The sequence below is a fragment of the Dermacentor silvarum genome, chromosome 11 (assembly GCF_013339745.2).
Source record: "Dermacentor silvarum isolate Dsil-2018 chromosome 11, BIME_Dsil_1.4, whole genome shotgun sequence".
Classification (NCBI taxonomy): Eukaryota; Metazoa; Arthropoda; class Arachnida; order Ixodida; family Ixodidae; genus Dermacentor; species Dermacentor silvarum.
Genome location: NC_051164.1, coordinates 63,248,950 through 63,274,223, shown reverse-complemented (window position 1 = coordinate 63,274,223; position 25,274 = coordinate 63,248,950). Strand labels below are relative to the sequence as shown.

Below are 25,274 nucleotides of genomic sequence, written 5' to 3'. Positions count from 1 at the left end.
GCCCTGTGTACATCACTTCAATAGCTACAAGAGCTGCTCTGAACTACTTGATGATCACTGGACTAGACGCAAGGCTTTAAGGAAACTACTGTGTTAGCGTACACCCGGCGACAAAATATGACGGGGCGTGAAATCGGAGAAAAAGCTGCATATCTCCGCAGCCTGTAGCAGTAGCCAGTAAAACTGTATACAACAATGTTGTTAGCATATTCTAGTCGAAGCCCGAAATGCAAATACCAGGCTGCGTTGTGAACCTGCGGCGATATTCAGCTTTTTCTCAGATTTCATGCCCCGTAATATTTTGTCGCCGGGTGTACATATGCGTTCCTTCTTCAATGTCCTCCTCATCATCTTTACCCGCCGTGGTTGCTCAGTGGCTATGGTGTTGGGCGGCTGAGCACGAGGTCGCGGGATCGAATCCCGGCCACGGCGGCCGCATTTCGATGGGGGCGAAATGCGAAAACACCCGTGTACCTAGATTTAGGCGCACGTTAAAGAACCCCAGGTGGTCGAAATTTCCGGAGTCCCCCACTACGGCGTGCCTCACAATCATATCGTGGTTTTGGCACGTAAAACCCCATAATTTAATCTTTTTTTTCATCATCTTTCACCACTCTTCTCTGTGCCCTTTCCTTTTCCCCCTGTGCAGAGTATAGCAGGCCAGACGATGCTAGCTCGGGCCGACTTCTCTGCTGGCAAACCTCTCCAGTTCTCATGAAGCAGCCTCTCTCTGCATGAAGTGCTGGCGCAACGAAGGCAGCTTACACGCGCCAGAATACGGTACACGCGGACTACCTTCCTCCGCACCAGAGTCGTTCAGTCTGCAGATGCGCGCGCGCCGTATACAGTAGGTTGTATATACGCCGCTCGGCTCAGGGAGTTCTTCACGGCGCTTCCTCGCCGACGGGGTCGGCGCCACTTCCAGACGCGCGGTCCGAGAAGCTGCAGCGATGGAGCGTTAAATAAAGAGCAAGAAAAGTACGAAATACGAGAAGACATTAAAGGAAAAACGAGCAGAAACCAAGCGGGGAGAACAGTTAAAAGCAAAGATTTCTTTTCACGACTGGCAAGGTCGCCGAAAAGGGTCGCAAAAAAAAAAGAAAGAATATGCTCTCCTCCTCGTGGACTCGATAACGATCCGACTCTAACGAGCGTTAGTTTTTTTTTTTTTTTTTTTCCCCTTTCAGCAGAGGTATTCGGGAGTGGAGAGCGTGAGTGAGGATTTTTCGCAGGTGTCCCGCAGCCCGACCGACCTAATGCAGCAGTGCAAGCACCAGAAGAATGCCGGAACAAAAAAAAAAAAAAAAAAAAAAAAATTGGCGTTCTTACTGATTTTCTGCAGCCTTCAATAGGCAGCCAAGCACGTGGTTCCTCAGAGAAAACCAATGCAGTCATGCTGTTGTCTTTTGGTCATAAAAATACCAGGTATGTCGCAGTGGCTCAACTTATCTCGCAAATGTTCTCGCTGATGATCACGTTGAGAACAGCCACGAGAAAGTACTTCACAGAAGTGTCTGGGCAGACACCAGCACACTCTTGATATTTTTCCACTTTTAAGTTCCAGCTGTAAGCGTAAAACATTTTGCACGTACCTCGGATGACTACAGATAATAAGTAGCACACGAATTTATTTATTTATTTGAGATACTATCGATACAGAGGGAGTGGGTTGACGCACGCGTTAATACAATGTTGGACAGAGATCGAAGTTTGAAAGAACGAATGATTCAGGATTGCTGGTGACGAGAGGCGGATATAGGTGGTTCCATTATGAGATTGTCTTCGGCGAGTAAAAATGCAAGTTAGATGTAGTTACGTTTTCGGTATCGGAACATAATGTAAAAGAATTCGGCGAAATAATCAAAATGGGACGATGATCGATAGGGTTTAGCAGATTTGAGTTTAACTGATGCGCTTTAGCACACCGAAGTAATACCTTCGCTACGAGAGATTCAATGCAGGGGGACTCCGGATTTAATTTGGCCAACTCGGGCTCGTTAAAGTACACAGTAAGATTTGTGCACCTTTTCCTGAATGAACTCAGACACAAAAACTAATAATTCATATTGTAATAGAGTAAATTAACCTTCCACAATACCCCCCCCCCCCCCCCCCAAAAAAAAAAAAAAAAAAAAAAGAAAGAAAAGCACTCTTAGGGCCTCGCAAGTAAGAAAAAATGCAAAAACGAGAGACGCTTGGCGCAACCCCCTCTGGCGACGCCGCCTTGAACCTCCAGCACCAGTCAGCCATAACGTCATTAATTTTGACGGCGTTTCCTTTAGGGCTTAGTTATTGTTCTATTATTTTATTCTAAAAAAAAAGCGAGAAACTGAAGTTAGCATGTTTCGAGAACTTTTACCGACCCACAACGCTCCAAATATTAAGATACCTTGGAATCCATGACGGCACACCGACAAACAGCGGCTGGGATTTCAGCGCTCGAAATTTGACCGTCGTTTTGTCTCGTAATTATGGGCGCGCGAATATTCGAAACTTTCGAATAACGAATCGAGTAGTCACTATTCGTCAACGCGAATATTTCTCTCTCTCTCTCTCTCTCTCTCTCTCTCTATATATATATATATATATATATATATATATATATATATATATATATATATATATATATATATATATTGTAGTTATATATTAAATTATAATATATTTCGAAACGTCAACTGCGCCCAAATAAACATAAAATCGGAGCAAAAGGACGGTAAATTTTCACCGCGGGCATAGTTTAGACATAAAACATCAGAACTTGCGCAGTGGAGCAGGCTACGTCACTTGGGTAGCCATACTTTACAGGCTGTACAGTGATCATTCGCACTCTCTGAATAGTTCCGTGCATGAGAAAAAAACTACTAGTTTGCTCCGAATTCTCCATTTGTGCTTTTAATAAACAACGCTTTAAAACACACTATGTAATGACAGAAACTTGCTAACTTTAAGAATGCTTTGGGGGGGGGGGGGGGGGAGGTCAACATCGGTTTATATGAACTGTGATAACAGCTGTTCAGTATTCGAAAACTATGCAATTCCGTCTCAAAAATCACTATTCGCACAGCCCCATATACACGTAATATACAAACTATTGCCGCGAAATGAACGAACGCAGAGTCGAGAAGGAATAATTTGAAAGTAATTAAAATGATTTAGTGCTTCCCTTTAGGGTCCCTTTATTACTATGTTTCACGACTCGCTGTACCAAATGCTGTATTAACCACCTGCAATGCTCCTTCGTTTGCGAAAATTGTGTTCTGGTTTATGTTCCCCCGTTATGTAATGCCCCTTGTGGGCCCTTAGGGTATCTAAATGAATAAAAATAAAATAAAAATTTTGGAGGACGCATAAGCTTCGCCTTTAAGAGTGGAACGCGATAGCATTCAAAGATCCCTGAATGCTTGTCAGGCTTCCCGGCAATTGCAGCTTTCTTTTTTTCTCCATCTTCGCCTCTGCACGCAGCTGCCGTTTTACGCTGCCGAGGAGGCGAGCGCGCCACCTGGATGGTGTATTTGCAAGTAACTTACCCGGGCGCGCTGCTGTTGGTATGGTAGAAGTGCTGGAAAAAGGGTTTGCGTTTCGAGTTTCTTCGTACCAGAATTGTTTTCTCATACATTCAAATTACAATCCGACGCTATCATGCCTGTAGGGTGTGGTTAAGTCGTACTTTACGATGTTTCTGACGGACTTTGAGAAATTCAACTAGTTCACCAGCGCATCTGAGCCACGCGAAGGGCCTGCGTGGTCGGGGTGGTTCGGGATGATTTTCTCAGCCGCGAACGCCGGCGCCCACGCCTACGCCGACGTCGGATTTTCCATTTTCTGCAACACGGGGCCCTGAGCGAGAACCAACGAGACGACGACGACGACTGGCGGATCCGGGTGAACTGAGCGACCGAGGGCACCGCTCTGGAAGAAGAAGCGTGTCGTCCGCGTGCGACACGCTCATATCGCGAGCGAGGGCAGTACGCGGTGGGAGGGCAAGGATTGCATAACACTCCTCGCAACAGCAGCAGCAGCTGGACGGGGCGGCCGCCGACACGCGTCTCCTCGCTGGCAACGAGCTCCGCACGACGCTCACGACACAGGGCGCGTGCGCGCCAGTCGGCGCGATCACTGAATGAACTCTCGGCCACGGCGCCGTCGGAAGGGTCCCGGTATAGATGGAAAGAAGGGGGTGTTGGAGGAGAGGAACGCGGTTATACTTACCATTGCACTGCCCCGGCAGACTGTCTGAACGGGCGAATGCCTCGCAGATCGGTTAAAAAAAAAAAAAAAAAAAAAAAAAAGGCGGGATCACCGCACGACAGACATTACAACCACCCCAATTTCTGGAGAGAGATAGAGAGGTAAGCAGTAAAGTGGAAAGCCTGCTGACCGTACCGTGTCTGCTTAGTGCGCAGCCGACACCTGTAAATTGGTTCGCAGTATGGGAATGGCCCGGGTAACAGGACTGGGTATACTACAGAGAGGAGAAACACGGAACCGAAAAAAAAAATAATAAACCGCCCATCTCGCATTCGGAAGCAGGTGCAAGCGCGTAGATAGTGTACACGAAGCAGCTCTACGTTTCTACTGGGCCGTCGAGGAGGACGAAGACGACAATGAGGGCGAAGACGGCAATTAAGCCGCAGGTCTGTTACAGCTGCTTTGCATAAGTTCAATGAAGCGTCCGGAAGGTTACGCTGCTAAGGGTGCCGACCACGGTGCAGTTACTTTTTTTTTCTTTTTTTGTGTGTGTGAATAAGACCCATCAATATTTTGTCATCCTTCAGTTGCTCAAGGTGAACTTCTTTATTACTTTCCTTTCGTTGTTCGGCGTGTGCACTTTTAATTAACCCCAGTGTGGCCAATCGTCCTGGTGGGTACGAGCCACGCGTTGAGGCCACAACAACGACGACGACGACACGACGGCCGCACTTTCCTGTAAACGGCAGCCTTAAATGACCTACACGACGAAGCTGCCTAAACTACACACTGACTACACGAATACAGTACACATATAGCTCAGATGCAACTTCAGACTTCTTTTGGTCATGACGGGACGTTGACCACTGTGATACCGACGACGGACTTCAAACAACAGCGTCGGCATCGCTTCGAGTGGGCGAAGAGGTCGTGGCAACGATCGAACGAGCGACCGCGCGGTTCACAGCCGGCCGTCGTGACTACTACGCCACGACCGCGCATGCAATGAACGCCCATAACAGTTACTATGTTATATACTTTTTGTTAACTTCCTTAATATGCATTTACTTCCGGACCAGCAGAGTTGTCGTCCCAACGGTCGATTTCAAATAATTCTCACTAGATGAAAAAATGAAACTTGAGAATCGGTGCTAAAAAAAAAAAAAAAAAAAAAAAAAAAGTTACGGCCCACAACAGTGCCGACTCGTTACCAATGCAAGTGACTGCAAAGCAGGATAGCTGTCGTTGCAAGAAAATTTCCCATCTGCCACTAGCTACAGGTATACGGTGTCACGATCTCTCGCCGGAAACCACAAATGCGGTCAGGTATAGGTCTATAGGTGCGTTCTGTAGCTCTCAGGGGAAAACATCACGGAGTGCGAGAAATTTATAAAGGATTTCAAGATTATCAGTCACACCAGACTGAATTACGCGGGCTCGAAGAATTCGCATGTTGTTGCAGGCCAGAAAGAGGAAAACGAGGTGGAGAGGGAGAAACGTTCACTTTTCTGCAGGTCCGGAGTGTATAGGTTGTGAACCAAATGATGAAGATGACAAGGCGACGATGGACAGCAGAGAAATGGGAACCATTTGTGAATAAAGCGACAATTAACGGAGTTGCTGCTCTTCACGGAATGCATGTTTCATACTCGTGCTGTGTCCAAGACCTTTAACAGAGGCATCAACCTGACATTTTATCATTTTTTTTGTTCATTCACGTATGCCGCTTTCTCGCTTGACATTATAAAAGAAAAATGCACTGGCAATATAAAAGAAAAATGCAAATGGATTGCCAAACATGATTTATGTATATAGGCGCATAACGTCATACGATACTTCAGTCAATCAAACGCGCACTAACCCCGGGTATATGCCGAACCTTATACTTATGGCCTATAGCTTGTTACATGAGCAGGTGCAGGCGGAGACAATATTAAAGGCAAACGCATGATTTCTGTTCAACGTAATAGAATTATTTGCTATTGAGCTGAAATAGACAGAAAACACCGCCGAACACTTTCTTAAACGTGAATAAGACACCTTGGCAAGCGTATTCTCGCCCTTTAAACTGTAGGTTAGACGTATTGGCTTATGGAGACAAGTTACATAAACGAATGCTACAATTCTTACAGTAGGAAGTCGCGACCGGTTTAACGTGAATAGCCATATCCCCGCCTGCTTCAACATCACTACCACCTTGAATAGCCATATACGGCCGCAGGACAAGCTGTTAGAATTAAAAAAAAAAAAAAATTAGTTCTGGGCTGTTATACGTTCTGGGCTGTTATGGGGTTTTGGCGCGCAAAACCCCATCATTTCATTCATTCAAATGCAGTCGCAATTGATGTGTCCCAAAGGCCATCGCTTTTCATTGTGTAACTTACTGCATAAGATCGGTGTCTCCAGCGGCCACCGGTGGTGCAAAAAAAGAAAAAGCGCCGGCAGCCATGCGCTCCGAGTAGCGATTTCAATCGCTCCCAATCGCTGAGCACTGTACACTTAGCTCTATGTGCACGTTAATTAAGGAAACCCCGGGCGGCCAAAATTATTCACGCAGCCACTGACAATACGGGGGGGTCCCTCATAACCAACCGCGTAGTTTCGGAGCGTTAAATCCCACCATTAAAAAAAAAATAATGTATAAAGGCGGTCGGCCGCACCAGGGTATTTTAATACGTGATTCCCGTACCAACGCATGCAGGCATATCACGTGCGTCTCGCGCGCACACAACCGCGCAAACGCCATGGGCGAAATGCGGCCAACCCCGACGGCGAGGCATGTGCGGCAGTTCGGAGACATTTCCGCACATACAGAGACACGAGAGAGAGAGAGAGAGAGAGAGAGAGAAAGAGGATGAGGAGGATCAGCTGAGCCAACATGGCTCAGCTCGGCACACAAGTGCGCGCTCACGGGTGCGCGAGCATCAGCGAAAAACGCGCGGTAAAACAATGAGGCCGCACACACGCTCCCGCCATCGACGAGTGCCGCCACGCGCCATCGACCGCAGCTCCGGTCTCCACGGGGGGTGGAGAGGGGCGAGGAGGAGAGCGAGCCATTGGTCCACGAACAGGGAACGAGGTGGGGGGAGTCATTCCGGACGCAGTCAGCCTGCGTGCCGGGCCCGAAGAATCGACGACTACGCATATGCGTGGTTTTCTTAAAAGCGAACGACGGGAACACCGCCCTCGGTGCGAAATGAATCCTATTCTTCCTCCTTTTCCCTGTTCTGTTATACAGTGCTCACGGAATGAAACGCGTCAACTTAGGGCTAACTAATGCGCATACTTTCGTTTCCACTGGCTGCAGTTAGTGTCACATGGACGTAATTTTGGCGCGTACACTTAGATCGGAGGCCGCGTCACCTTTGGTGACCAGATTCTTAGCGAAATGACGTGGTATACTCTCGCGTACTTTGCATATACGCAGGGTTCTACTAAATGCTCCCTGTCGCGTTTCATTCCGCGAGCACTGTACGTGGATTGACTGCGGAGAGAAGGCAGCCGAGAGTACTGCTCCATTTCTGTTTACACGGCAATAAATAAACTAATAAAGACAACGACGCCGCAACTGTTCACTGTGCGAAAAGTGCTTGGAACCTGGGGACGTATTCTGAAACTTTCCACTTCGGCGATATTTCGCCTGCAGGCGCGCGCTGATTGATTGGTTGAGCAAAATCGGATGCGATGATTGGCTGGTTGTGCGCGACGTCATTCAATTTTGCTCAACCAGCCAATCAGCGACCGCCTGAAGGCGAAATTGTCGCCTAGGCGAACTACCGCCGAAGTGCAACGTTTCAGAATATGTCCTCAGGTCATATACCCGACAGAGATATAGCATCTCAAAGCTATACGGGATTTTCTCGCAGACAGAATTTGACGAATTTCTCGTGAACCGCAGTTAATGTGCATTTATAATTTGCTCTATGTTCACATTACCTGTCCATGTTTGTGTTGTACTTGTACTCTTATACCCCCCCCCCCCCCCCCCCTTCCCTTTGGGATAGCCGGCCTTACCTGTGCGCCAAGCTTCCCATATTTCACATTTATTAATGAAGGGAGTTCACTCGACGTCTGTTCACGCCGATAACAGAATGATATATGTATCTAACTCAGAGGAGGCGTTGCTTATGCATACGCACACTTCTAGACCACCCGCAGCGCCATGAGCATGCAACAGTCGTCACTACTCGCGAGCAACGAACGCAACCGCTGCAAATGTGCACCACGAGCGGGGAGCCCCACCTTTCCCGTTTGTCAAGAGGAAAACCCAGTCCGCTCGCGCGGCTACACGTCTGGAATACGGACGCCGTGCGCTGTTTGCTGATGTGTCGAAGGCCCCGGTCTATGCCGATTCGAACGTTCTTCGCATAATGGACGAAACATGTTCAGGAAAATTGAACGGGGCTTTTTCGAATGAGTGAAAGTTGAGCAAGTTGGTATAGGGATTCGCGTCAGCCAAAGGCAGGCACATGTGCAGACAAGGACACAATAAGGATCGACAATTAGGACAACGCAGACGCCATTTGTGTTGTCCTTTTAGTTGCTTCTTGTGTGTCCGTGCACTGCAAACCGACTTACACCCCGAAGGGTGCAAATCGGTCTATATAACTCGCGTCCTTACAGTAGCACCGTTAAGGGTGTAAGGGCGCATAACTTTGAACGGTGCCTGTTGTTTTCGAGTGGCGCATCGAATCATGGTTTTAAAAGCAGGCGTAATTAAAATGTCAGGATAGCTCGACGGGCGTAGTTGGCTCGCGATTTTAGGCATGCAAGCGAAGTGCCAGCAAACAGAAAAGGAGACTAACAATCGTATTGCATAATCGTCAATATTATCATTAATAATAAGTTATTAATTACATTTTTAGTTATTGGTCCTTAGAGGACGTGTCTCGGTTAACGATTGCACGAGGAACGAGGATATTGCGAATACGGTGTTACGGTGTCAACGCCGCGTTCGCTCCCTCATCCTCAAGTAAACACCATCAATCAACTACACCTACATCCTGAAATTACACCCTCAACTACACTGACATCCTCAATATTGCATCCTCAACCACACCCACATCGAAATCCAGAAACAGCCTGTCAAGCTTCTTTTTTCGTTTCTTTGCCGAATCCAGTCTATCTGTATCTTTATACGTTTGATGTTCAATGTCGTTCTTCTGCTTGTGCACGATCCAGCACGCATGCGTGGCTGGCACGACTGCTCGCAAAGTAACTCCAACCATTTACTTAATCTGACAGCAGCAAACTCAATGCGATGTAAAAAAGCACGTGGGAATTCTGTCTTGGAGGGGCTGTTACGTAGACGCCGCCTTTCGACAAGTTTCCCTGGCGTAGAAGGCGTGACGGCCGGTGAAGCCGTATACGTATGCATGCATGCAGGAGAGAAAGAGGAATGAGCCATTGTTTACGCGGCTGCCGGACGTCGTAACCAAACAACAAACTCAAACTGCGACGCCATATTAAAGGTATTAGAGGAATAAAATATAAGAGCACGCGTACGAAGGACCATTGTTTGCGGCAGCAGAGCGTAATGGCTCAAGAAAGACAGAAAGAAAGATGACGCTGGCTAGGTGAATTCGAAGCGGCAGTAAGCTACGAATAATATTATCTGCGCTCTTTAGCTTTTACTAGCAGTGGGCGAATATTCGATGTTTCGAATACGAATCAAAGTTACACACTTAACTATTCGCTAGTATGGTTAGCCACGATAGCTAAACTAGCGTTAATCTAGCGCGTATATCAATATGGTCACCTACCAGCGTCGCGATAGCAAACATCATTCACGAGGCAAATGTATTTTGCAGCCGATTTTGACATTGCCAGCTGGCTTAACTTATAGCACGTGACAGGCGGCGGCACAGCGCATATAAGCGGAGTCTATTCTGTCGCCCACCGGGTTGCTGTCTCGGCGCGCCCGCCCGAAAGTTGGCCTCGGATGTAGCACAGCTATAGGTTTCGGTGCGGGTGGCACGGGATTTGAGGAGCTCCGCTACATTTGCGCGCCCCGACAGATGTTGTTGAACACACATCGTCGAATAGACGCCCGCTCTTGTCCTCGAGTACAAGGTTATATAAGCCGCGAATCGCAGAAACCCGAAACAAAAGATCAGAGGGAGCGTCACAGCGAATCCCACACTCAGCCGTCGCTACGCGAAATCGCCCCCGCGCTTTCGGCGCTGCGACGCATGATTGCTTCTCGGGTCTCGCGAAGACTTGGTTCTTCTTCCTCCGCAGGGTCGACAAACGCGCGTGCGGGCGACTGTTTCGAAGGCGCAGCAGCTGTGGAGAGGAGGTGACGCGCGTCTAGCGAGACAATGAACAGCGGAGGAAGCACGCATTCACAATCTGCGGCGCGAAGGGAGAGAGAAATGCCGAGATGTCAACCGCGCGCGGATATACCTTACGACGCATTCGCAAACCTGGGCGGCGGAAACAAAAGCAGACGACCATGCGCGGTCCCGCGCTGAACGTCGTCTGCTCGGAGGGTGAGTCAACGCGCGTCGTCTGCTGCCTCGCGCTCCCGCGTTCGGCGTCGGCGTCGTGTAGCGCGCAGGCGCTGCTGCATGTGGTTGGCAGGGCGCCCTGTCAACCCCTTCCGGTGCCTTGGCTGGCAGCGGGCGGGCGGCATCGAATGCGAGCCTCCGAGAACGTAGGTGGGCGCAGTCGGCGGAAAGGCGCCAGGCAAGTAGGACGAGATTGAGAAGTGGGAAAAAAGAACACGAACGAAAACGAGAGGAAACGGTGATCTTTCGGCACGCTTGTGCAAGTACGAAACGACAGAAGACAGACGGCCGAGAGCCGCGGCGGCGCAACGGGCGTTATTAGCCCCAAAATGCAGTTTGGCGTAAAGCCAGCTAGGGCGCGCAAGCGCTTATACGTGTTATACAGATGTATAGAGGTCGCCGGTGTAAGTACCAGCAAAGAGGAAATGGCCGGAGCAGGCGGCGGCGAAGCACGCCTTGTAGATTTTGCTTTTCTTTTTAAGTAATCACCATTACAGAGACATTCCAGTCACCTTCTGCCACAAGTTAGGCTCTCCAGAGTCAAAGACAGACGCCAGTTGGCCTAATCCGAAGAGGTAAGTCGGGCGAAGAGCTTACTTGTCACAGAACGCACTGTCGAACATTAAAAATAAGTGAATAAAATAGCGTGCCGGCGGTAGAAGATACCAACATTTAAATGGCGGCCCAGACGAAACCAGTGAGTCTGAACGGTATGCAAGAATACAATTCTGACGGAAAAATGACGTCAAAAAGCCCCGGCTCTGGGGTACGAGACCAAAGCGGGAGAACTAGCGCGCATACAGTGTACACGGATTTCGCAGCGCACTAAATTCACCCAACCGGAGTTCTTTACCTTGCATTGAAATCGCGGTGCACAGGAGGTCCTGCGTTTCACCTCACGGGTATCCGGCAGGGAAACGGAACCAGTATTTATTTTTCAGTAAACGAACGGGTGCAGTGACTCAGCTCCGGCGGCGGCGGTGGTGGTGGCGGATACATGTACAGTCGAATCCGGATATATCGAGTCCACTTATATAACGAATTACTGTGTATATGGAACAGCTGTAAAATCCCCTTGAAAATTTTTGTATAAACTTTCTATTTCATATATCGAATCACCTACAAATCGAACTTTTTCGTGATCCCCTTCAGATTCTACATATCCGGGTTCGACTGTATGTACATTCGAGAAAACGAAGAAAACGTCGCTGATGCTTCTACAGTCCGTATCGCCTTCGTATCTTGCCTTCCCCTGCTTGCCAATGGATTCGTGCACCCATTCACTTTGGCGCTGGTTTATAGATAAGAAGCAGTGCGTGGCGTCAGCCAATCGCTTTATCGAACACTCGTGAGGCCATACGCTGTAGAATAACTTACACCCTTAAACGTTAATAAGGTTGTAAAAATCTATCTATAATTCACACCCATAAACCCTTTTGTGGGTGTAAGGATGTGAGTTATAGACCATTTTACACACCTGATAATGTTCGAAGGATGTAAATTATTTTACAGTTATTATGCAATATGAAATTATACGGAATGGGCAACTGATAAGGGAAATCAATCTGTGGGTCCGGAGTTCAAATCTAGGTGTGGCAATCAGTAGCGCACCCAGGATCTCTGCCAGGGGGGGGGGGGGGAGGGGGGGGTTGACAGTTTGCCAATACCATCTAAACAGAACTAATTTCGATTTCTTCACGGGAAATTGTCAAAAAATGCGCTTTTTGCGAGTGTGCAGACGATTGCGCGTCTTACGTCTTAGTTGCAGTACTCAAATGCGTAAGGAAAGAAAAGGGGTTAAACAAAAGGGGGGGGGGGGGGTTAAGTCGGCCTCAGGGGGGGGGGTTACAACCCCCCCCCCCCTCCCCGTCGGTGCGCCACTGGTGGCAATGTTACTTTTTTTTTTTTTACTTCTGGCAATACGTTCTGGGATTAGATTCAGAGACGGACACTGACTATATAGGGGGGCTACACTCGTACAGACAGGTAATGGATTATGTTGCTGCCCAGAAGAGAACAAAATCTCGTAAAACAGGGACAGCACGTCCCTGATTTACCCCTGCAAAGCGTTATATAATCCCTGCTTGGAATGGCTCACGGCACGCGCCATCGTGCCCTTCGTCACGCTAAACGCAACTCGGCACGAAAGAAAACAGTCGCGCAATTATTTTTTTGTCGGACGCGACGCGTTCACGCAAGCTGTGTATATAGGAACCACCGAATCTAGCCAGCATATACAGCCAAGGCAAAATGTTAAATCTCTCATCCTTTCCTTTTCCTTATTTCTAGGCGGAGCAATGGCCCCACCGCACGGAAGAGGTGTCTTCAGAGGCGTCGATGACCACCCGTCTGCACCACTGCACCTTCGTTCATCACCTGTCGCACAATTGCGACCTTAATTGCCACTTGCAATCCCACTTCCCCCCGCGCACTGATCCCCGAACTGTAACAGCTGTTGCAAAATGCGACAAACTGTAGCGAACTGGCTCTGATAGAACAACATTTAAAGCGCACACCTACACAATCATCGGCTGCTTAGTTTTCGACATGCATCATGGGGGGAGGGGGCGTCGCGGAGTAGGCTGCGTATTTCCGTTGTTAACTCCTAATCACACGGTTTACGCGTTTGCGGAGAGCGCACGCAGCTGTCCTGCGGGAATGGAGCTGTATAGGCGTTCTAGGCGTACACGACAGCGATGTCGACGGGTCGGCCTATACACTCCTTCGCAGCTCGGCCTGCAGAGCGCGGTCATGCGTCGCGCCTCCGTCCATTCGACGCCTTGCAATGACCGCCGCTTATACGCGTCGAGGTCGCTGTAGCACATGAGGCCGACGGGAGCAGCCGCGCCGAACGCCGGGGCATTTAAGAGCGAAAAAAAGTATCCCTTGACTGCGCGCGCGCACTCGGCGCGGTGTGTTAACCCGAGACAGTGACGCAATACCAAGGAAATGCTCTCGGCGTCGTCCCTTGCGATCTGCGTAAGACATATGGCCGAGTCTAAAGCGTTCTGCTGCTGAGCTAAACGCCTTGGGTTCCGAACACTCCTGAGTGCGACAGTTAGGTTGACAATGACAAGATGCCTGTGAAGTGCATTTCTGGACATGCTGTATAAAAGAGTAAGATAGGCAAGCTTATTGCGCACCGCTATGTGCGCCTTCAAATCAATCAATCAATGAATCAACGAACGAATGAATGAATGAATCAACGAACGAATGAATGAATGAATGAATGAATGAATGAATGAATGAATGAATGAATGAATGAATGAATGAATGAATCAACCAACCAACCAATCACTCAATCAATCGTGCTCGCTAGCGAAGTCGGTGCGAACACTGTAGTGCGAAATATAATGGCGTTGAAAACGGCTGCGTTACGTGGCAGCGAACTAACCGTTAGGAAGATAGTTTTGGCGAAGTTGCGTCGGAAATAATCTCAACTTAATATGACACGCTTGCAAATCCTGACGACAGCGACCTCACAATATGACAAGCCGACTACTGCAGAACTGACGCACGCTGCATACTCGCTATACTGCTTTCCCAGAAGCTCGGTCGAATTATAAGTTCAAGAAACTGTGCGTCTCTTTCTGAACCACCAGTCTCATCCCACGCATGGCTTCGGAGCCAGGGTCCGCGAGAGTTCGGAGTTTCCGGCTATTTTCAAGGCGACTACTACTGACTAAGCAGCAGCGAGAGGACAAAAACACAGCATCTCTTTTTGTCTTCACGCGCTGCTTAATTATGCACCGTTACCAAATGCACCTGTAACAAGCCTCTATAATGGTTACGAATGGTGAAAAGGGCCTTTCAGCTTATCAAAATCTTGCCAGCTGCATACTGCGGCTTTGCAAGAAAGAGAAAGAAACTAAATGATGAAAGGCAGCGAGGTTAACCAGAGTAGCCTTCCGGTTGGCTACTCAACATTCACATTCGGGACTTCTAACCATCGCAACGTCTTCACATACTTCAGCACGACATCCTGCTTCACTAAAGTTATCATATAGACGCGTTCTTGCTGTTCTTTTCTACAAGCGCTCGCCGGTACACACACCGCCCTTCGCCGCTAGCGTCGCAGCTTGCCTTCTCGCGTGATCGTCCGTGGTTGAAAGATGTTGCCATGGCAACTAACACGCCACCACGCACGCGCGAATACACGGACGCACGGATGGACGGAAATTGTCGGACTTAACGAAGCCGAGGGCGTGTTTACGAACGGGTAATTTCATTTACGCGAGTCGGCCGCAGAGGGGAGAGTTCCTTAACGAACCTTAACGAAGATTCCGCGACAATGCCGAGGCATCCCACGCGTCTACCACCTTGCGAATAAGCGTGCTGAACTTTTACCCTTCCCCCCACCAAAAAATCACTATCTCTCTCTCTCTTCCGGCGATGTCAGTGATTCCGCGACGCACGAGAAACTAAGCATCGTATGCAGGCTACTGCCTCTACTGAGAAAGAAGAGAGAGAGACGATCTCCCTTGTCTCTCTCTCGCTCTCTTTTTTCAGAATGATGCGCAAGCGGTCATGCAGCGATCCGGCTTCGAACCAGTCGGCCAGAGCGGACGAAAACAAACGCCGCACGCCTGAGCAAACAGCAGGAGAAGTGTAGTCGACGAGCGGTGGGAGGAAGACGAGGAGACGAGAACAGTCGAGAAGAAGAAAAACAAACGAAAAAAAAAAAATACTACGAGGCATGAAGATACTCGCAGTACAGAGAAAAAAAAACAAAACAACAACGAATACACACGTTTCAGTAGTTGCACAGCGTGCGAAACACGGCTGCGGGTGTACTACCCCTTGGGACTTCGAGCAGCTGCCTAAACTTTCTTCCCGGATGTTGGTTAGGTACGAAAAAAAAAAAAAAAAAAAGAAGGGGGGGGGGGGGATGAGACTGCGGCACTTTTAGGCCGTTACCTAAGTACTATATAGTAAGTACTATATAGTAAGTACTATAGTGAGAATCCTTGCGTTGGCGTAAATGGTTTGCGTATAGCTTACTCGTTACTTTGACAGCAGCAGAGGCAGTTAATTTTAGTTTTGCTTGAGTAGTAGTGAGCCAACTGTGACACGTTATGTGTCGAAGAGTGGGCGAATTTCCAGTGTATTACATGAATTACAAATTCAAACTTCTAGTCTGCAGCAAATAAAGGAGCCAGCATTTGACATCTAGCCCCAGTTTGCTGCTCTTTTTTACAAGCAGGCGAGGACATTGATGCTTCTGAAGATGAAGAAGGACAGTTTGTACTGAACCATACATCGATCTTTCTCTAAGGGTGGACAAAGAAGTCGAAAGCACGCACACTGTGCCCCATGAATAATTTCTACAACTCGGAGATCGTTGTACGCTGCCTGTCTAAGCACCAAACGCGCGTTGAACCACAGAACTTAACAAAAGTAGACATATCCCGTGCCGTTTACAGCTGCGGTTACCGTTCACTGAGAAGGTGACGGCATTCATCAGCGACCGCCGTGTTGTGGTTACAGTAAGTCATGCAGCTGAACTCATTAATATCCCTGCTCAAGGACATCCGCCTTCTCCGCTCTCCGTGTTTATCTAGCTTTAGTAACAAGTTGACCTAACGGCCGAATAGGAGCTTCAGTCAAAAGTGTAATTTTCACGGCCGCAAAATACCCTTTAGGCTTTTGCACACGCGTTACTGCGCCAAGTATACCGGCAGCGTTTGACAGCGCTTTCGGTTTCTCGGAACACAAATCAGCGTCTCGGAACACAAACCGAGCAAGCACCCTTAAGGGTGCTTTACTCGGTTTACAGCTGTGGTTTACAGAGTTACAGGCAGTAAGCACCTCTAAAGGTACTTCATTGCCCAGAACTCACGCCCTTACACTCCTCCTGCATGGTGTAAGTGTGTGATTTATAGACCAATTAGCACCCTTAAGTAGCCTTAAGGGTGTCAATCAGTTTACAGTGTATAGCTTCCACGTGCGACGATTTTGCATTTTACCAAACGCAGAACAGATAAGTGGAAAAATAAGTCACCTTCTGTCTTATTTCGCTTCCGTAAATAAGATGTTTGCTTTCTAAAAATTAAATTACGGGGTATTACGTGCCAAAACCAGGATCTGATTATGAGGCACGCCGTAATGGAGCACTCCATAATAATTTGGTCCACCTGGGGTTCTTTAACGTGCACCTAAATCTAAGTATACACGGGTGGGTGTTTTCGCATTTCACCCCCCCATCGAAATGTGTTTTTCTCTTCCTCAGCTTATAAACCAACGCGGATGAGAATCTGGGACTTATTTCAGGAGCGCTCTTACTTGTGCGTGCTTTGGCCACCATGGCTTTCTCTTTATTGCCGCGGAAAGTTGAAGCTATAGTGTGTTTATAGCGACCACGTACGAAGGGAGCTCGCGCGCGCGCCCTGTCACGTGTCACCGATGGAACAATGCCGGCAGGCACCGAGCGCTGCCGAAGGCTTGTCAGCTGCTCCGCGAAGTGCAGTCACTTCGTCTTTTGAAACATCAGCTGCTCGGCCGCCGCCGCCACCACTTGTTGCCGCCGGCACGCATGCGCCTTAGCAGCGCGGTTGCGAAACGCTCCAACGACGTGTAGCTGGAATCTCATAATGAACTAATGAGGAAGACATAATCAGATCAGAGAGACCGGGTGGTCCCATAAGAACTCGCTTCGCATTTCGCCTGGGGGGAAATGTCCATTATAAACTGATCCACAGTCAAACTTCCCTTCTTACAAGTTTCGAAACATCTAAATAGACCTGGAAACTGCGCAGTTATCTCAGGATACTTTGTGTTCCTACTATGCACGTTTTCCTTTGAGCATGTACTCACTGTGCGGACATTCCGTATTGATGGAAAGTATAAATGTGCAGGTTAAGTACACAAGGGACATAGGTAGTCTGTGGATATTGCCTACGCCCTTTGTAGAGTGATGGATGAATACTTCTTGAGTGGCTTCTACAGACTGGCGAATGTAGGTTTCTGTGAGGGACGACCATTCCACTGCCTCCAAAGTGACTACAGCAATGGCACGTTGCCGTCCACGGTCGCAAATTTTATACGTGTTGGCGAATCCGAAAGAAGGCGAGTGAACACAGCTTCTGCTAAAGCTGTCCGCGAGCCGACCAAACGGAAGCCAAAGTTCCGTCGTGATCCTGCTTAGTGAGTAAGCGATGTACTGTGCGTAAAGCTGTAGGAGGGAAGCAAACAAACTAAATACTTAAAGGTGGACCAAAAACACCGATAGCTCGCCCAACGACGACCGGACGATATCGACGACGATAACGCCAAGAACAACGTCAAATGAGGAAGACTGCACGAAGACGATGATGAAGACTAGACAGCGACAACAACGCCTCACATGTCTATGACCCGCGATCACATTCTTGATGGAGACTTTAATGCGGTTCTTTTTTTCGCCGAGGAAACGTATTGATGACGATGATAACCATGATATCTGCAACGTACGCCGCGAAAACTGTCCGAAGTACACCCTTATCAGCTATCGCTATAAAACGATGATGCTGACGGATCGGTACGACAGACAGCGTGCTCGCATTGTGGATGAAGCAAAAAAGCAGGGACGTACAAGCGTAGCCCATTCTGATTATGTCAGCACGATAAAGAGGTTTTACTGACAGCCGGCCGAAACGCCAAGAAAAGAAGGCAAATGAGAGAACAGTTGCCAAATCACGCTTCGCACCGTGCGAGAGACTGAGTCACGCAACAACGTACAGGAAAAAAAAAAAAAAATGCCGCGAGTCACGCGAAGGTCGGTCTACCATAGAAGAACCAAATAGAACGCGGTCCTCCCTTGTCGCCTATATTCGCGAGTTGAAAGGCGTGTAAGGCGTCAACCACGAGACACTCACCCCCCACATACGGTGGCTTTTACGTAAGTACGTAGGCGCAGAGAGCGCCCTCCGATATATCGTACTGACGAAGGTGCGGCTGACGTCAACAAAGCCTTGCTGCCCCGAGGACCATCCGAAAAAAAACAAAAAAGAAATACCGCTTCGGGCGCGCGGAGTCAAGGTCGCTGTCGGAAATAATAGGCGCACGCCTCGTCGCATATACTTGAATCGACGAACGCAAAAAGGAGGGCCTCGCGGTGTAACGCCCGCCTAAGGCCGGAGTAAACAGGCATCCCTAACGTTAAGATCTACTGCTGCATTCGTCCCTGTCAATAACGTTTTGAAAGCGTGGATGTCGATGCTTGTAATACCCGAACCATGTGCGCTATCTCAATGGCCAGCGACAGCGAATGCCGTCGAACTTGTGCTCGTAAACATACGAGCGTAAAATTTCTTTTTTTTTCTCTCGCAAAATGGGTGATTTTCAGGTAGCTGCATATATAGGCTGTGTTCTAATACTCGCCGTATACGGCAAAGTAGACGGCTAAGCAAAAATCTCCTTCCAATTCTCACGAAGGCGTCAAAGTAGACAGCTTCGCGAAGACAGCATCGAAGTCAAAAGCGATGCAGGCTACTTTCTTGTCCAAACAAGATGGCGGCTGAGCGGGACGCTTGGAAAGCCGACAGGAAGGTCGTATGCGCACAAGAAAACGTAGACACCCTTTCCTACGCCCTTAATGTAAGTACATTGTGTTTTTCATAGGTTCGCAGGCGCAAAGACTTAAAATACGGAAATAATGTGCGCCTTTCTCAACTTTTTCTTGTCGCCACGGGGTGGCGCCACGTCGCGAAAGAGTCTTCCATACGTCTTCCAGACGGTTCGAAACGCGTTCCATAACACTGCATCGAAGCTGTCTCGGCTGTCTATGCAGACTGTCTCCGATGCTGGCCAGAATTGGAACCCATACTACACGTCCACGCGTTTAGAGCAAACCAGAAATGTCACGGTGCACCGCGCATGCACATGCAAGTGTCATTGGGACCTCGCGCACGCGATGAACGCAACATAAGTTCACGCGCTCAGCGGGGCCACCCAAAAGCTGCGCTGCGCGTCTCGCCGCTTTACTCGCGGTACACACACACGCGCACACTATTGTGTCGTCAAACCATCTCTGACGCATTGCCCGCGCTGCGTGGATATCGAAAAGGGCGTAGTGCAAACAGAACAAACAAAATGGAAGCAGAAGGACGTCACAGCCTTCAGTCTTTGTATACGTCAGCGAGACGCGATCCCGCGGTTGGGCGGCCAAACCTGCAGTGCGTCATCGCCGCTTCGGGACCCGCGAGATTCTGACGCGAAGCCGCGATGATGATCGAAGACCGGCATCGATGGAGCCTGTCATTAGACAGTTTCAGTGCTGACGCGTATCGGTATAAACCCGTATGCGCGCGCGGTAGTACACGGCAAACTCCTGTCTTAAAGTGTAACTAAATTCAGGATGATGAAGTATGCATTCGGAAGCCTATTTTCGTTAATTTCGCGGTAATAAGTCCATCATTAGAAGCGGAAAAAATGTCACAGTTTCGCCCTAAGGGCGAAGCAATGAATGCGATAGCAACACAGCAATGTCATACGAAGTAAGGTGAGCGGCTTTGGTAGCAACAACACGCAGAACTGTTGTCGACGCCATCGGCGTTTTGCCCGCGTTAGCTCAAAATGCGTGCGGCGTTGGTGACTGTTGCTGGAGCCTCTGATATAAATAGGCACTTGGTGCCGCAGCTAAACGTCGCCTCCCTTCCCTCCCCCTCCCCCACGGCCTCTCGCGCGTCCGAAGAAGGCGCGTTTGCTCTACATATATGGTGATTGTAAAGGAGAAAAGAGACGCCTACTTCTGCAGCCCTTAAGCGAGCACGGCGCAGAACGCGCGTTTGTTCTCCGCCGTGCGTTCACTCCCCGTGAAAGACGCGCCCCTCGCGCCCTTTCACTCGCACATACAGCGTTCGGCGCGCGGCGACGATTTCATCTCCAAATGACGTCATACGGAACCTCACGGCGACGATAAAGGTCAAAGTTCCTCTTTTCGAATTTCGCGCCGAAATACAAGTACCAGTATACGTCATGATTGGCATCATGGATTTCGAAGTATTTTTCTCGAATCTGCGCCGTTGTTGCCCACTAAATGTTATTGAAACTTGACGAGCTCCAATCTCGGGCTTTCTTTTTTCCAATTTCAATGTACAGTCCATCTTTGACGAATTGAAAATTAACTAGGCGCGAGCAGACGCCATCGAAAATCTATGACGTCACAGCGAGTTGCTGCGGGAAGTTGGCGTCGTCACCTTCTCTACTTCTCGCGCCTTTTTGGGACTACCCAAGCCTCGTATCACGGCAAGAGCGCATTTTCTTTTTATTGTATAGTGGGGGAGTTTATTAATACTGCTCAAACATTGTTTTCCCGTTTAGTGTCCCTTCAAACATTCTCCGTTTTGCCGGACGGAATGATCTGCTTTATGACGTAATAACGGGCTGCAGCCAAAACTGTCCATATTGAGATAGTGTAATAGCACAAACGTGAGGAGATCGCAAAGTTAAAGGTACTGAAAACCAACTTTTTATATAGTACCCGTTTCTTCAGTGCAAAGGAAAAGCTTACCGGTCAGAGTATCCAATCATGCAGTGGAAAACGCCATGTAACATTTTTTTTTAATCAGAATATTTCGATCTGCAGTGAGGATGTAGTCGTACGCTGAAAACACGCTGGAAACAGTGATAGATGAGCGCGATAGTGATTATACGCCGGCGTTTGTGGGATCGAAGCAGACGACAAGTGCGGCCCAAGGATTAAACCGCCTACCTTGTTGCGGGCCCAATAATACCTGTAAGAAGTTAATATTTTGTTTATCAAGCCGATGTTCCTGCGGTTCATGTTTTCTGAAGCGTTGACTTATTTCGACATTAATAGATACATGCTGTCGTGGTTTCATGTCCAACCGCTTTGGTCATACACACGACACGGCTTTCTCTTCAAATCCAAGCCAAGCGAAGTGGTAGGATTGTCCGTATAGTGCTATTACTAAGGTCTATTCAATTCGACCAATTTTCTTTGCGCTTTCTGCACCTACGCCTTCGATTGCCCCAGACACATGCAGCAGTGAGGCCGTGCACGCGTGCACCCTTGAAGGGTGCAAGGGTGCGGCTGTGAAGGGTGGGTGTAGCCCTGCGCACCACAACCGGCACCGCCTGCACCTTTTGGTTCGTGATGCCGTGCACCTTTTCTGAATCGAACAAAGTTATTATAGTGCTGGTACCCATCTACGAGTACCAGCACTACGGGTACCAGCCCATGTGATACGTTGGCTATATTACACGGTTAAGTTACACTAGTTGACGCACTATGCCCAAGCAGTTACGAACTTACTCTCATCACTTTGCGCCTATTAAGGTAACGAGTGGATGAGGTGCACCAATTTTATTTCACGATAACGCACTGTCGATGCAGCTTGTTCCAGGCGGCACTGCTATATATACTTAATTGAAAGCGCACCTTTCTTCAGGTGACCGTTTATTTTTAGTCCATCAACTCCCTGGAATGGCACAGACGAGACACACACAAAGAAGAAACTCATCCACGTCTCAGGATTTGTAAGAGTTCATACAGTTCAAGCCACCACGCAGAGAAGCTGCGTCGAACCAGGTTGAGGAAGAGAAATTCGGAGCACATCACTAATTTGACATCGGTCATGGCCTTACAGGAAAAATCGGCGAGCAAACACGTATACGCTGTTCACGCCGGAATGAACGAACGCGATGACGACAAAGTGCGCCTTCGTCATCGGACTAATGCGCACTTCCCTCTCCGATTCGACAGTGTGTGCGGCACAGGTGTGATCCATTCACAGGCGCTTAGTTGTGGGGAAATAGAGTGCATTTGGTGCCGTGCTAAACCCCGATAACATATCGCTATTACAAGCAAATAAGGGTAAGACGTGCATTGTTCCTTCCCGTTGGTGTTGCCATCGTCCGATGACAGAGCGACGCCTGACGCACTGAGGCCCAATTCCTTTTCAGGACAAATTCCTTACGTCCTCGCTTTTTTTTTTTTTTTTTCGCAAGTCGCGCCCGCTCGAAATCTCGGACTATAAGAAGCGGTGCAGCGGCACGGTGTCTCCGCGACATTCCGGATGCCACATCAACGCTAAGCGCGCCGCCGTTACGCGAAGAAAAACATCCGCGGTTCTTTTGCTTCAGTGCGCGCAGTCGCAGAAGCTAGGACGTCGCTAGGCGCCGTCCACCAATTCCCGGTGAACGCAGGAAACGCGGCGGCGACGCGGTGTAAACTAAGCACACGACTTCCAAACTAAAGGCACACCTTGCTGTTTAATCGTACTCGATAGGCTGCTAGCACTTGCTTACTATCACGTGATCGGGAAAGCGACAGGGAGGCCCGGGTGGAGAAACTATATATATGTGATGAAGCGTTTGAGACGGCACGGGGCGTCTAGTTGCGGCTGCTCGTCGGCGCGCCGCCCGCTGCTGTTTGCCCACCCCCCTGGACGCCCGCCGATGACGGTGGCTGAGCTGCACCGCCTCGATGCACTGGCTGCTCGTGAGGGTCGGGCACCGTTGTGGCGGCGTTCGCGAACGGCGGAAACGTCGGGTACGGCGTGTACGGCGACGCCAAGTCGGGGTGGACCGGCGGGTACGCCGCGACCGGGTAGCCGTAGTAAGAAGGCATCGGCGCCGCGTACGGAGTCTGCGGAGGCCAGTAGACGGCGCGCGGCTGGTACGGCACGTACGACGCGTAGGGGTACTGCAGGGGAAACGGGTTGTACGGCGTCGGATAGGCTGCCGCAGCGTACGGGATGCCGCACGCGGGCGGGTATGGCATCGCGTACGGGGACCATGGCGACGGCTGCTCGGCGAAGGGCCACGCGTAGCCGAGGGCGTCCGACGTCGTCGCGAAGTCGTTCAGCGGGAATCCTCCGTAGACGTCGTTCGGTGACTGCTGGTGGTGCTGCGAGTAGCGGGGCGGAGACGGCGGCGCCTCGTACGTCTTGCTCCCATCACGCGTCTTGAACTGAGGCTCAGTCTTGTTGCCGTCGCGCCGTCCACGGGTGCCGTACGACGGTTGCGTTCCGTGACGCTTATCCCGGGCACCGGTAGTGACGGCCGGGTCGGTGGCCTGGACGGTGGCCTGGTCGGTGGCCTGGTCGGTGGCCTGGTCGGTGGCCTGGTCGGTGGCCTGGTCGGTGGCCTGGTCGGTGGCCTGGTCGGTGGCCGGGTCGGTGGCCGGGCCGGTGGCCGGGCCGGTGGCCGGGTCTCTCTCCGAGACTGGTCGGTCCCCATTGACGAGCGTGGGTGTCTTAGTCGTCGCGTCCACGGGCCCCACGTCTCTCGCTGTCTCCCCGTCTGCGCCCTTCGTAGGGGCGCTAGCCAGAGTACTCGACTTACAAGGCTTGGCCTGCTTGACGCGCGGCGGTTTGCCGCCCTCTACGGTGGCGTCGCCTATTGGAGAGTTCCCGGAGGGCCCTTGAGACCCGGCAGGAGCAGATACATCACTTACGGCCTGCGGTAACCTTTATGAAACTCCGGGGCACGGAAGCGAGACGTCGCCGATGCGAGGCGACTTCGCGCTGAAACCTTTGTTTTTTACGTAATTAAAAAAAAATTACACTTCACAACTTTCTTTTTTTTTCGCAATTGGTGGTTACCACGTGAAAAAGAAACTAAAAGACACGGCACGGCCCTGTATGAGAGTTGTGGAAAAGAAGAAGAAAAAAAAAAAAAGGAAACAGAAAGAAGTTGCGAGAGCGCTGCCAGAACACGAAAGTGTCCCACAGTCACCGAACAGTTCTCGAGTCAAGCACCAGATACATAGACCATTTCTACACGCGTGAGATAGGCGCAGACGTCAAACAACGCAATGACGTCAACTGTTTGCGGGTACCGGGAACGGCCCAGCTTGTCCAAATGTAGTCGTCGTTTATAAAGCGAACGTACGCGGCGTCGAGGAACTTATGCCTTCTGAAACCACGCTGGCAAATGCGACTCCGCTTTGGCGCGTGCAGAAAAGTTTCATTTCGCTTAATCACAAAATGCGGCTTCAGAGGACACTGAAGCAGGCTAGACAGTAGATTACTCTATCAGCGTTACTGATACGTAAAAGATCCGCCCGTGATGGAGGGAAAAAAAAAAGAAAAACGACGGCCGAATTTACGTCACTGAATTTCGCGCCTGCGTTGCGTAGCCCTAATGGTCGAAATATCAATGTGGCGAAATTAACGACAATATGGGGTTCTCAAAGAATACTTTATCAGTCTAAACTGAGTTCGTAGTGTCTCTTTAGTGTCCCTTAAGCGAGTGAGGGAGACAAACGGAATACATGGTTTGCTACCCTACACTATAGGGAAGGGGACAGGGAGGAGAGGGAGGCAGTCGACTGACCTGTTGTTGTTGCTGCTGCTGCTGCTGCTCGGTGCCTGGTTGCTGCGCAGGCGTGTGCCGGCGCACCACGCTCTCGGACTGGCTGCTGGGCTTCTGCTTGCGTCGTGCGAACGCCTCGTCCGCCTCGCGGTCGATCACGAGCAGGCTCACTCGCGTCGGGTCCTGCTTGATGCGTTCGATGATCTCGCGGTGGCTCTCGCCCTCCACGGACAGGCCGTTCACCTGCGCCCCCCACACGAAAGAGCGGTCGAGGTCACGTGGCACACAATTGAAGGTAGCTAGAGGTGCTTGTTG

General features: G+C 49.8%; 1 protein-coding gene across 2 annotated transcripts in view; it reads right to left on the bottom strand.

Annotated features, from left to right (window-relative positions):
* Positions 1-25,274, bottom strand: part of LOC119433151 (PDZ domain-containing protein 7) — a 126,026-nt gene that overhangs the window by 9,970 nt on the left and 90,782 nt on the right. Inside the window, exon 5 of one of the 2 annotated variants that reach the window (XM_049658995.1) lies at positions 24,977-25,202. In XM_049658995.1, coding sequence (XP_049514952.1) covers positions 24,977-25,202 — 226 coding nt within the window. The remainder of the gene's footprint in view (positions 1-24,976; positions 25,203-25,274) is intronic. The other variant, XM_037700293.2, reaches the window with a different exon arrangement.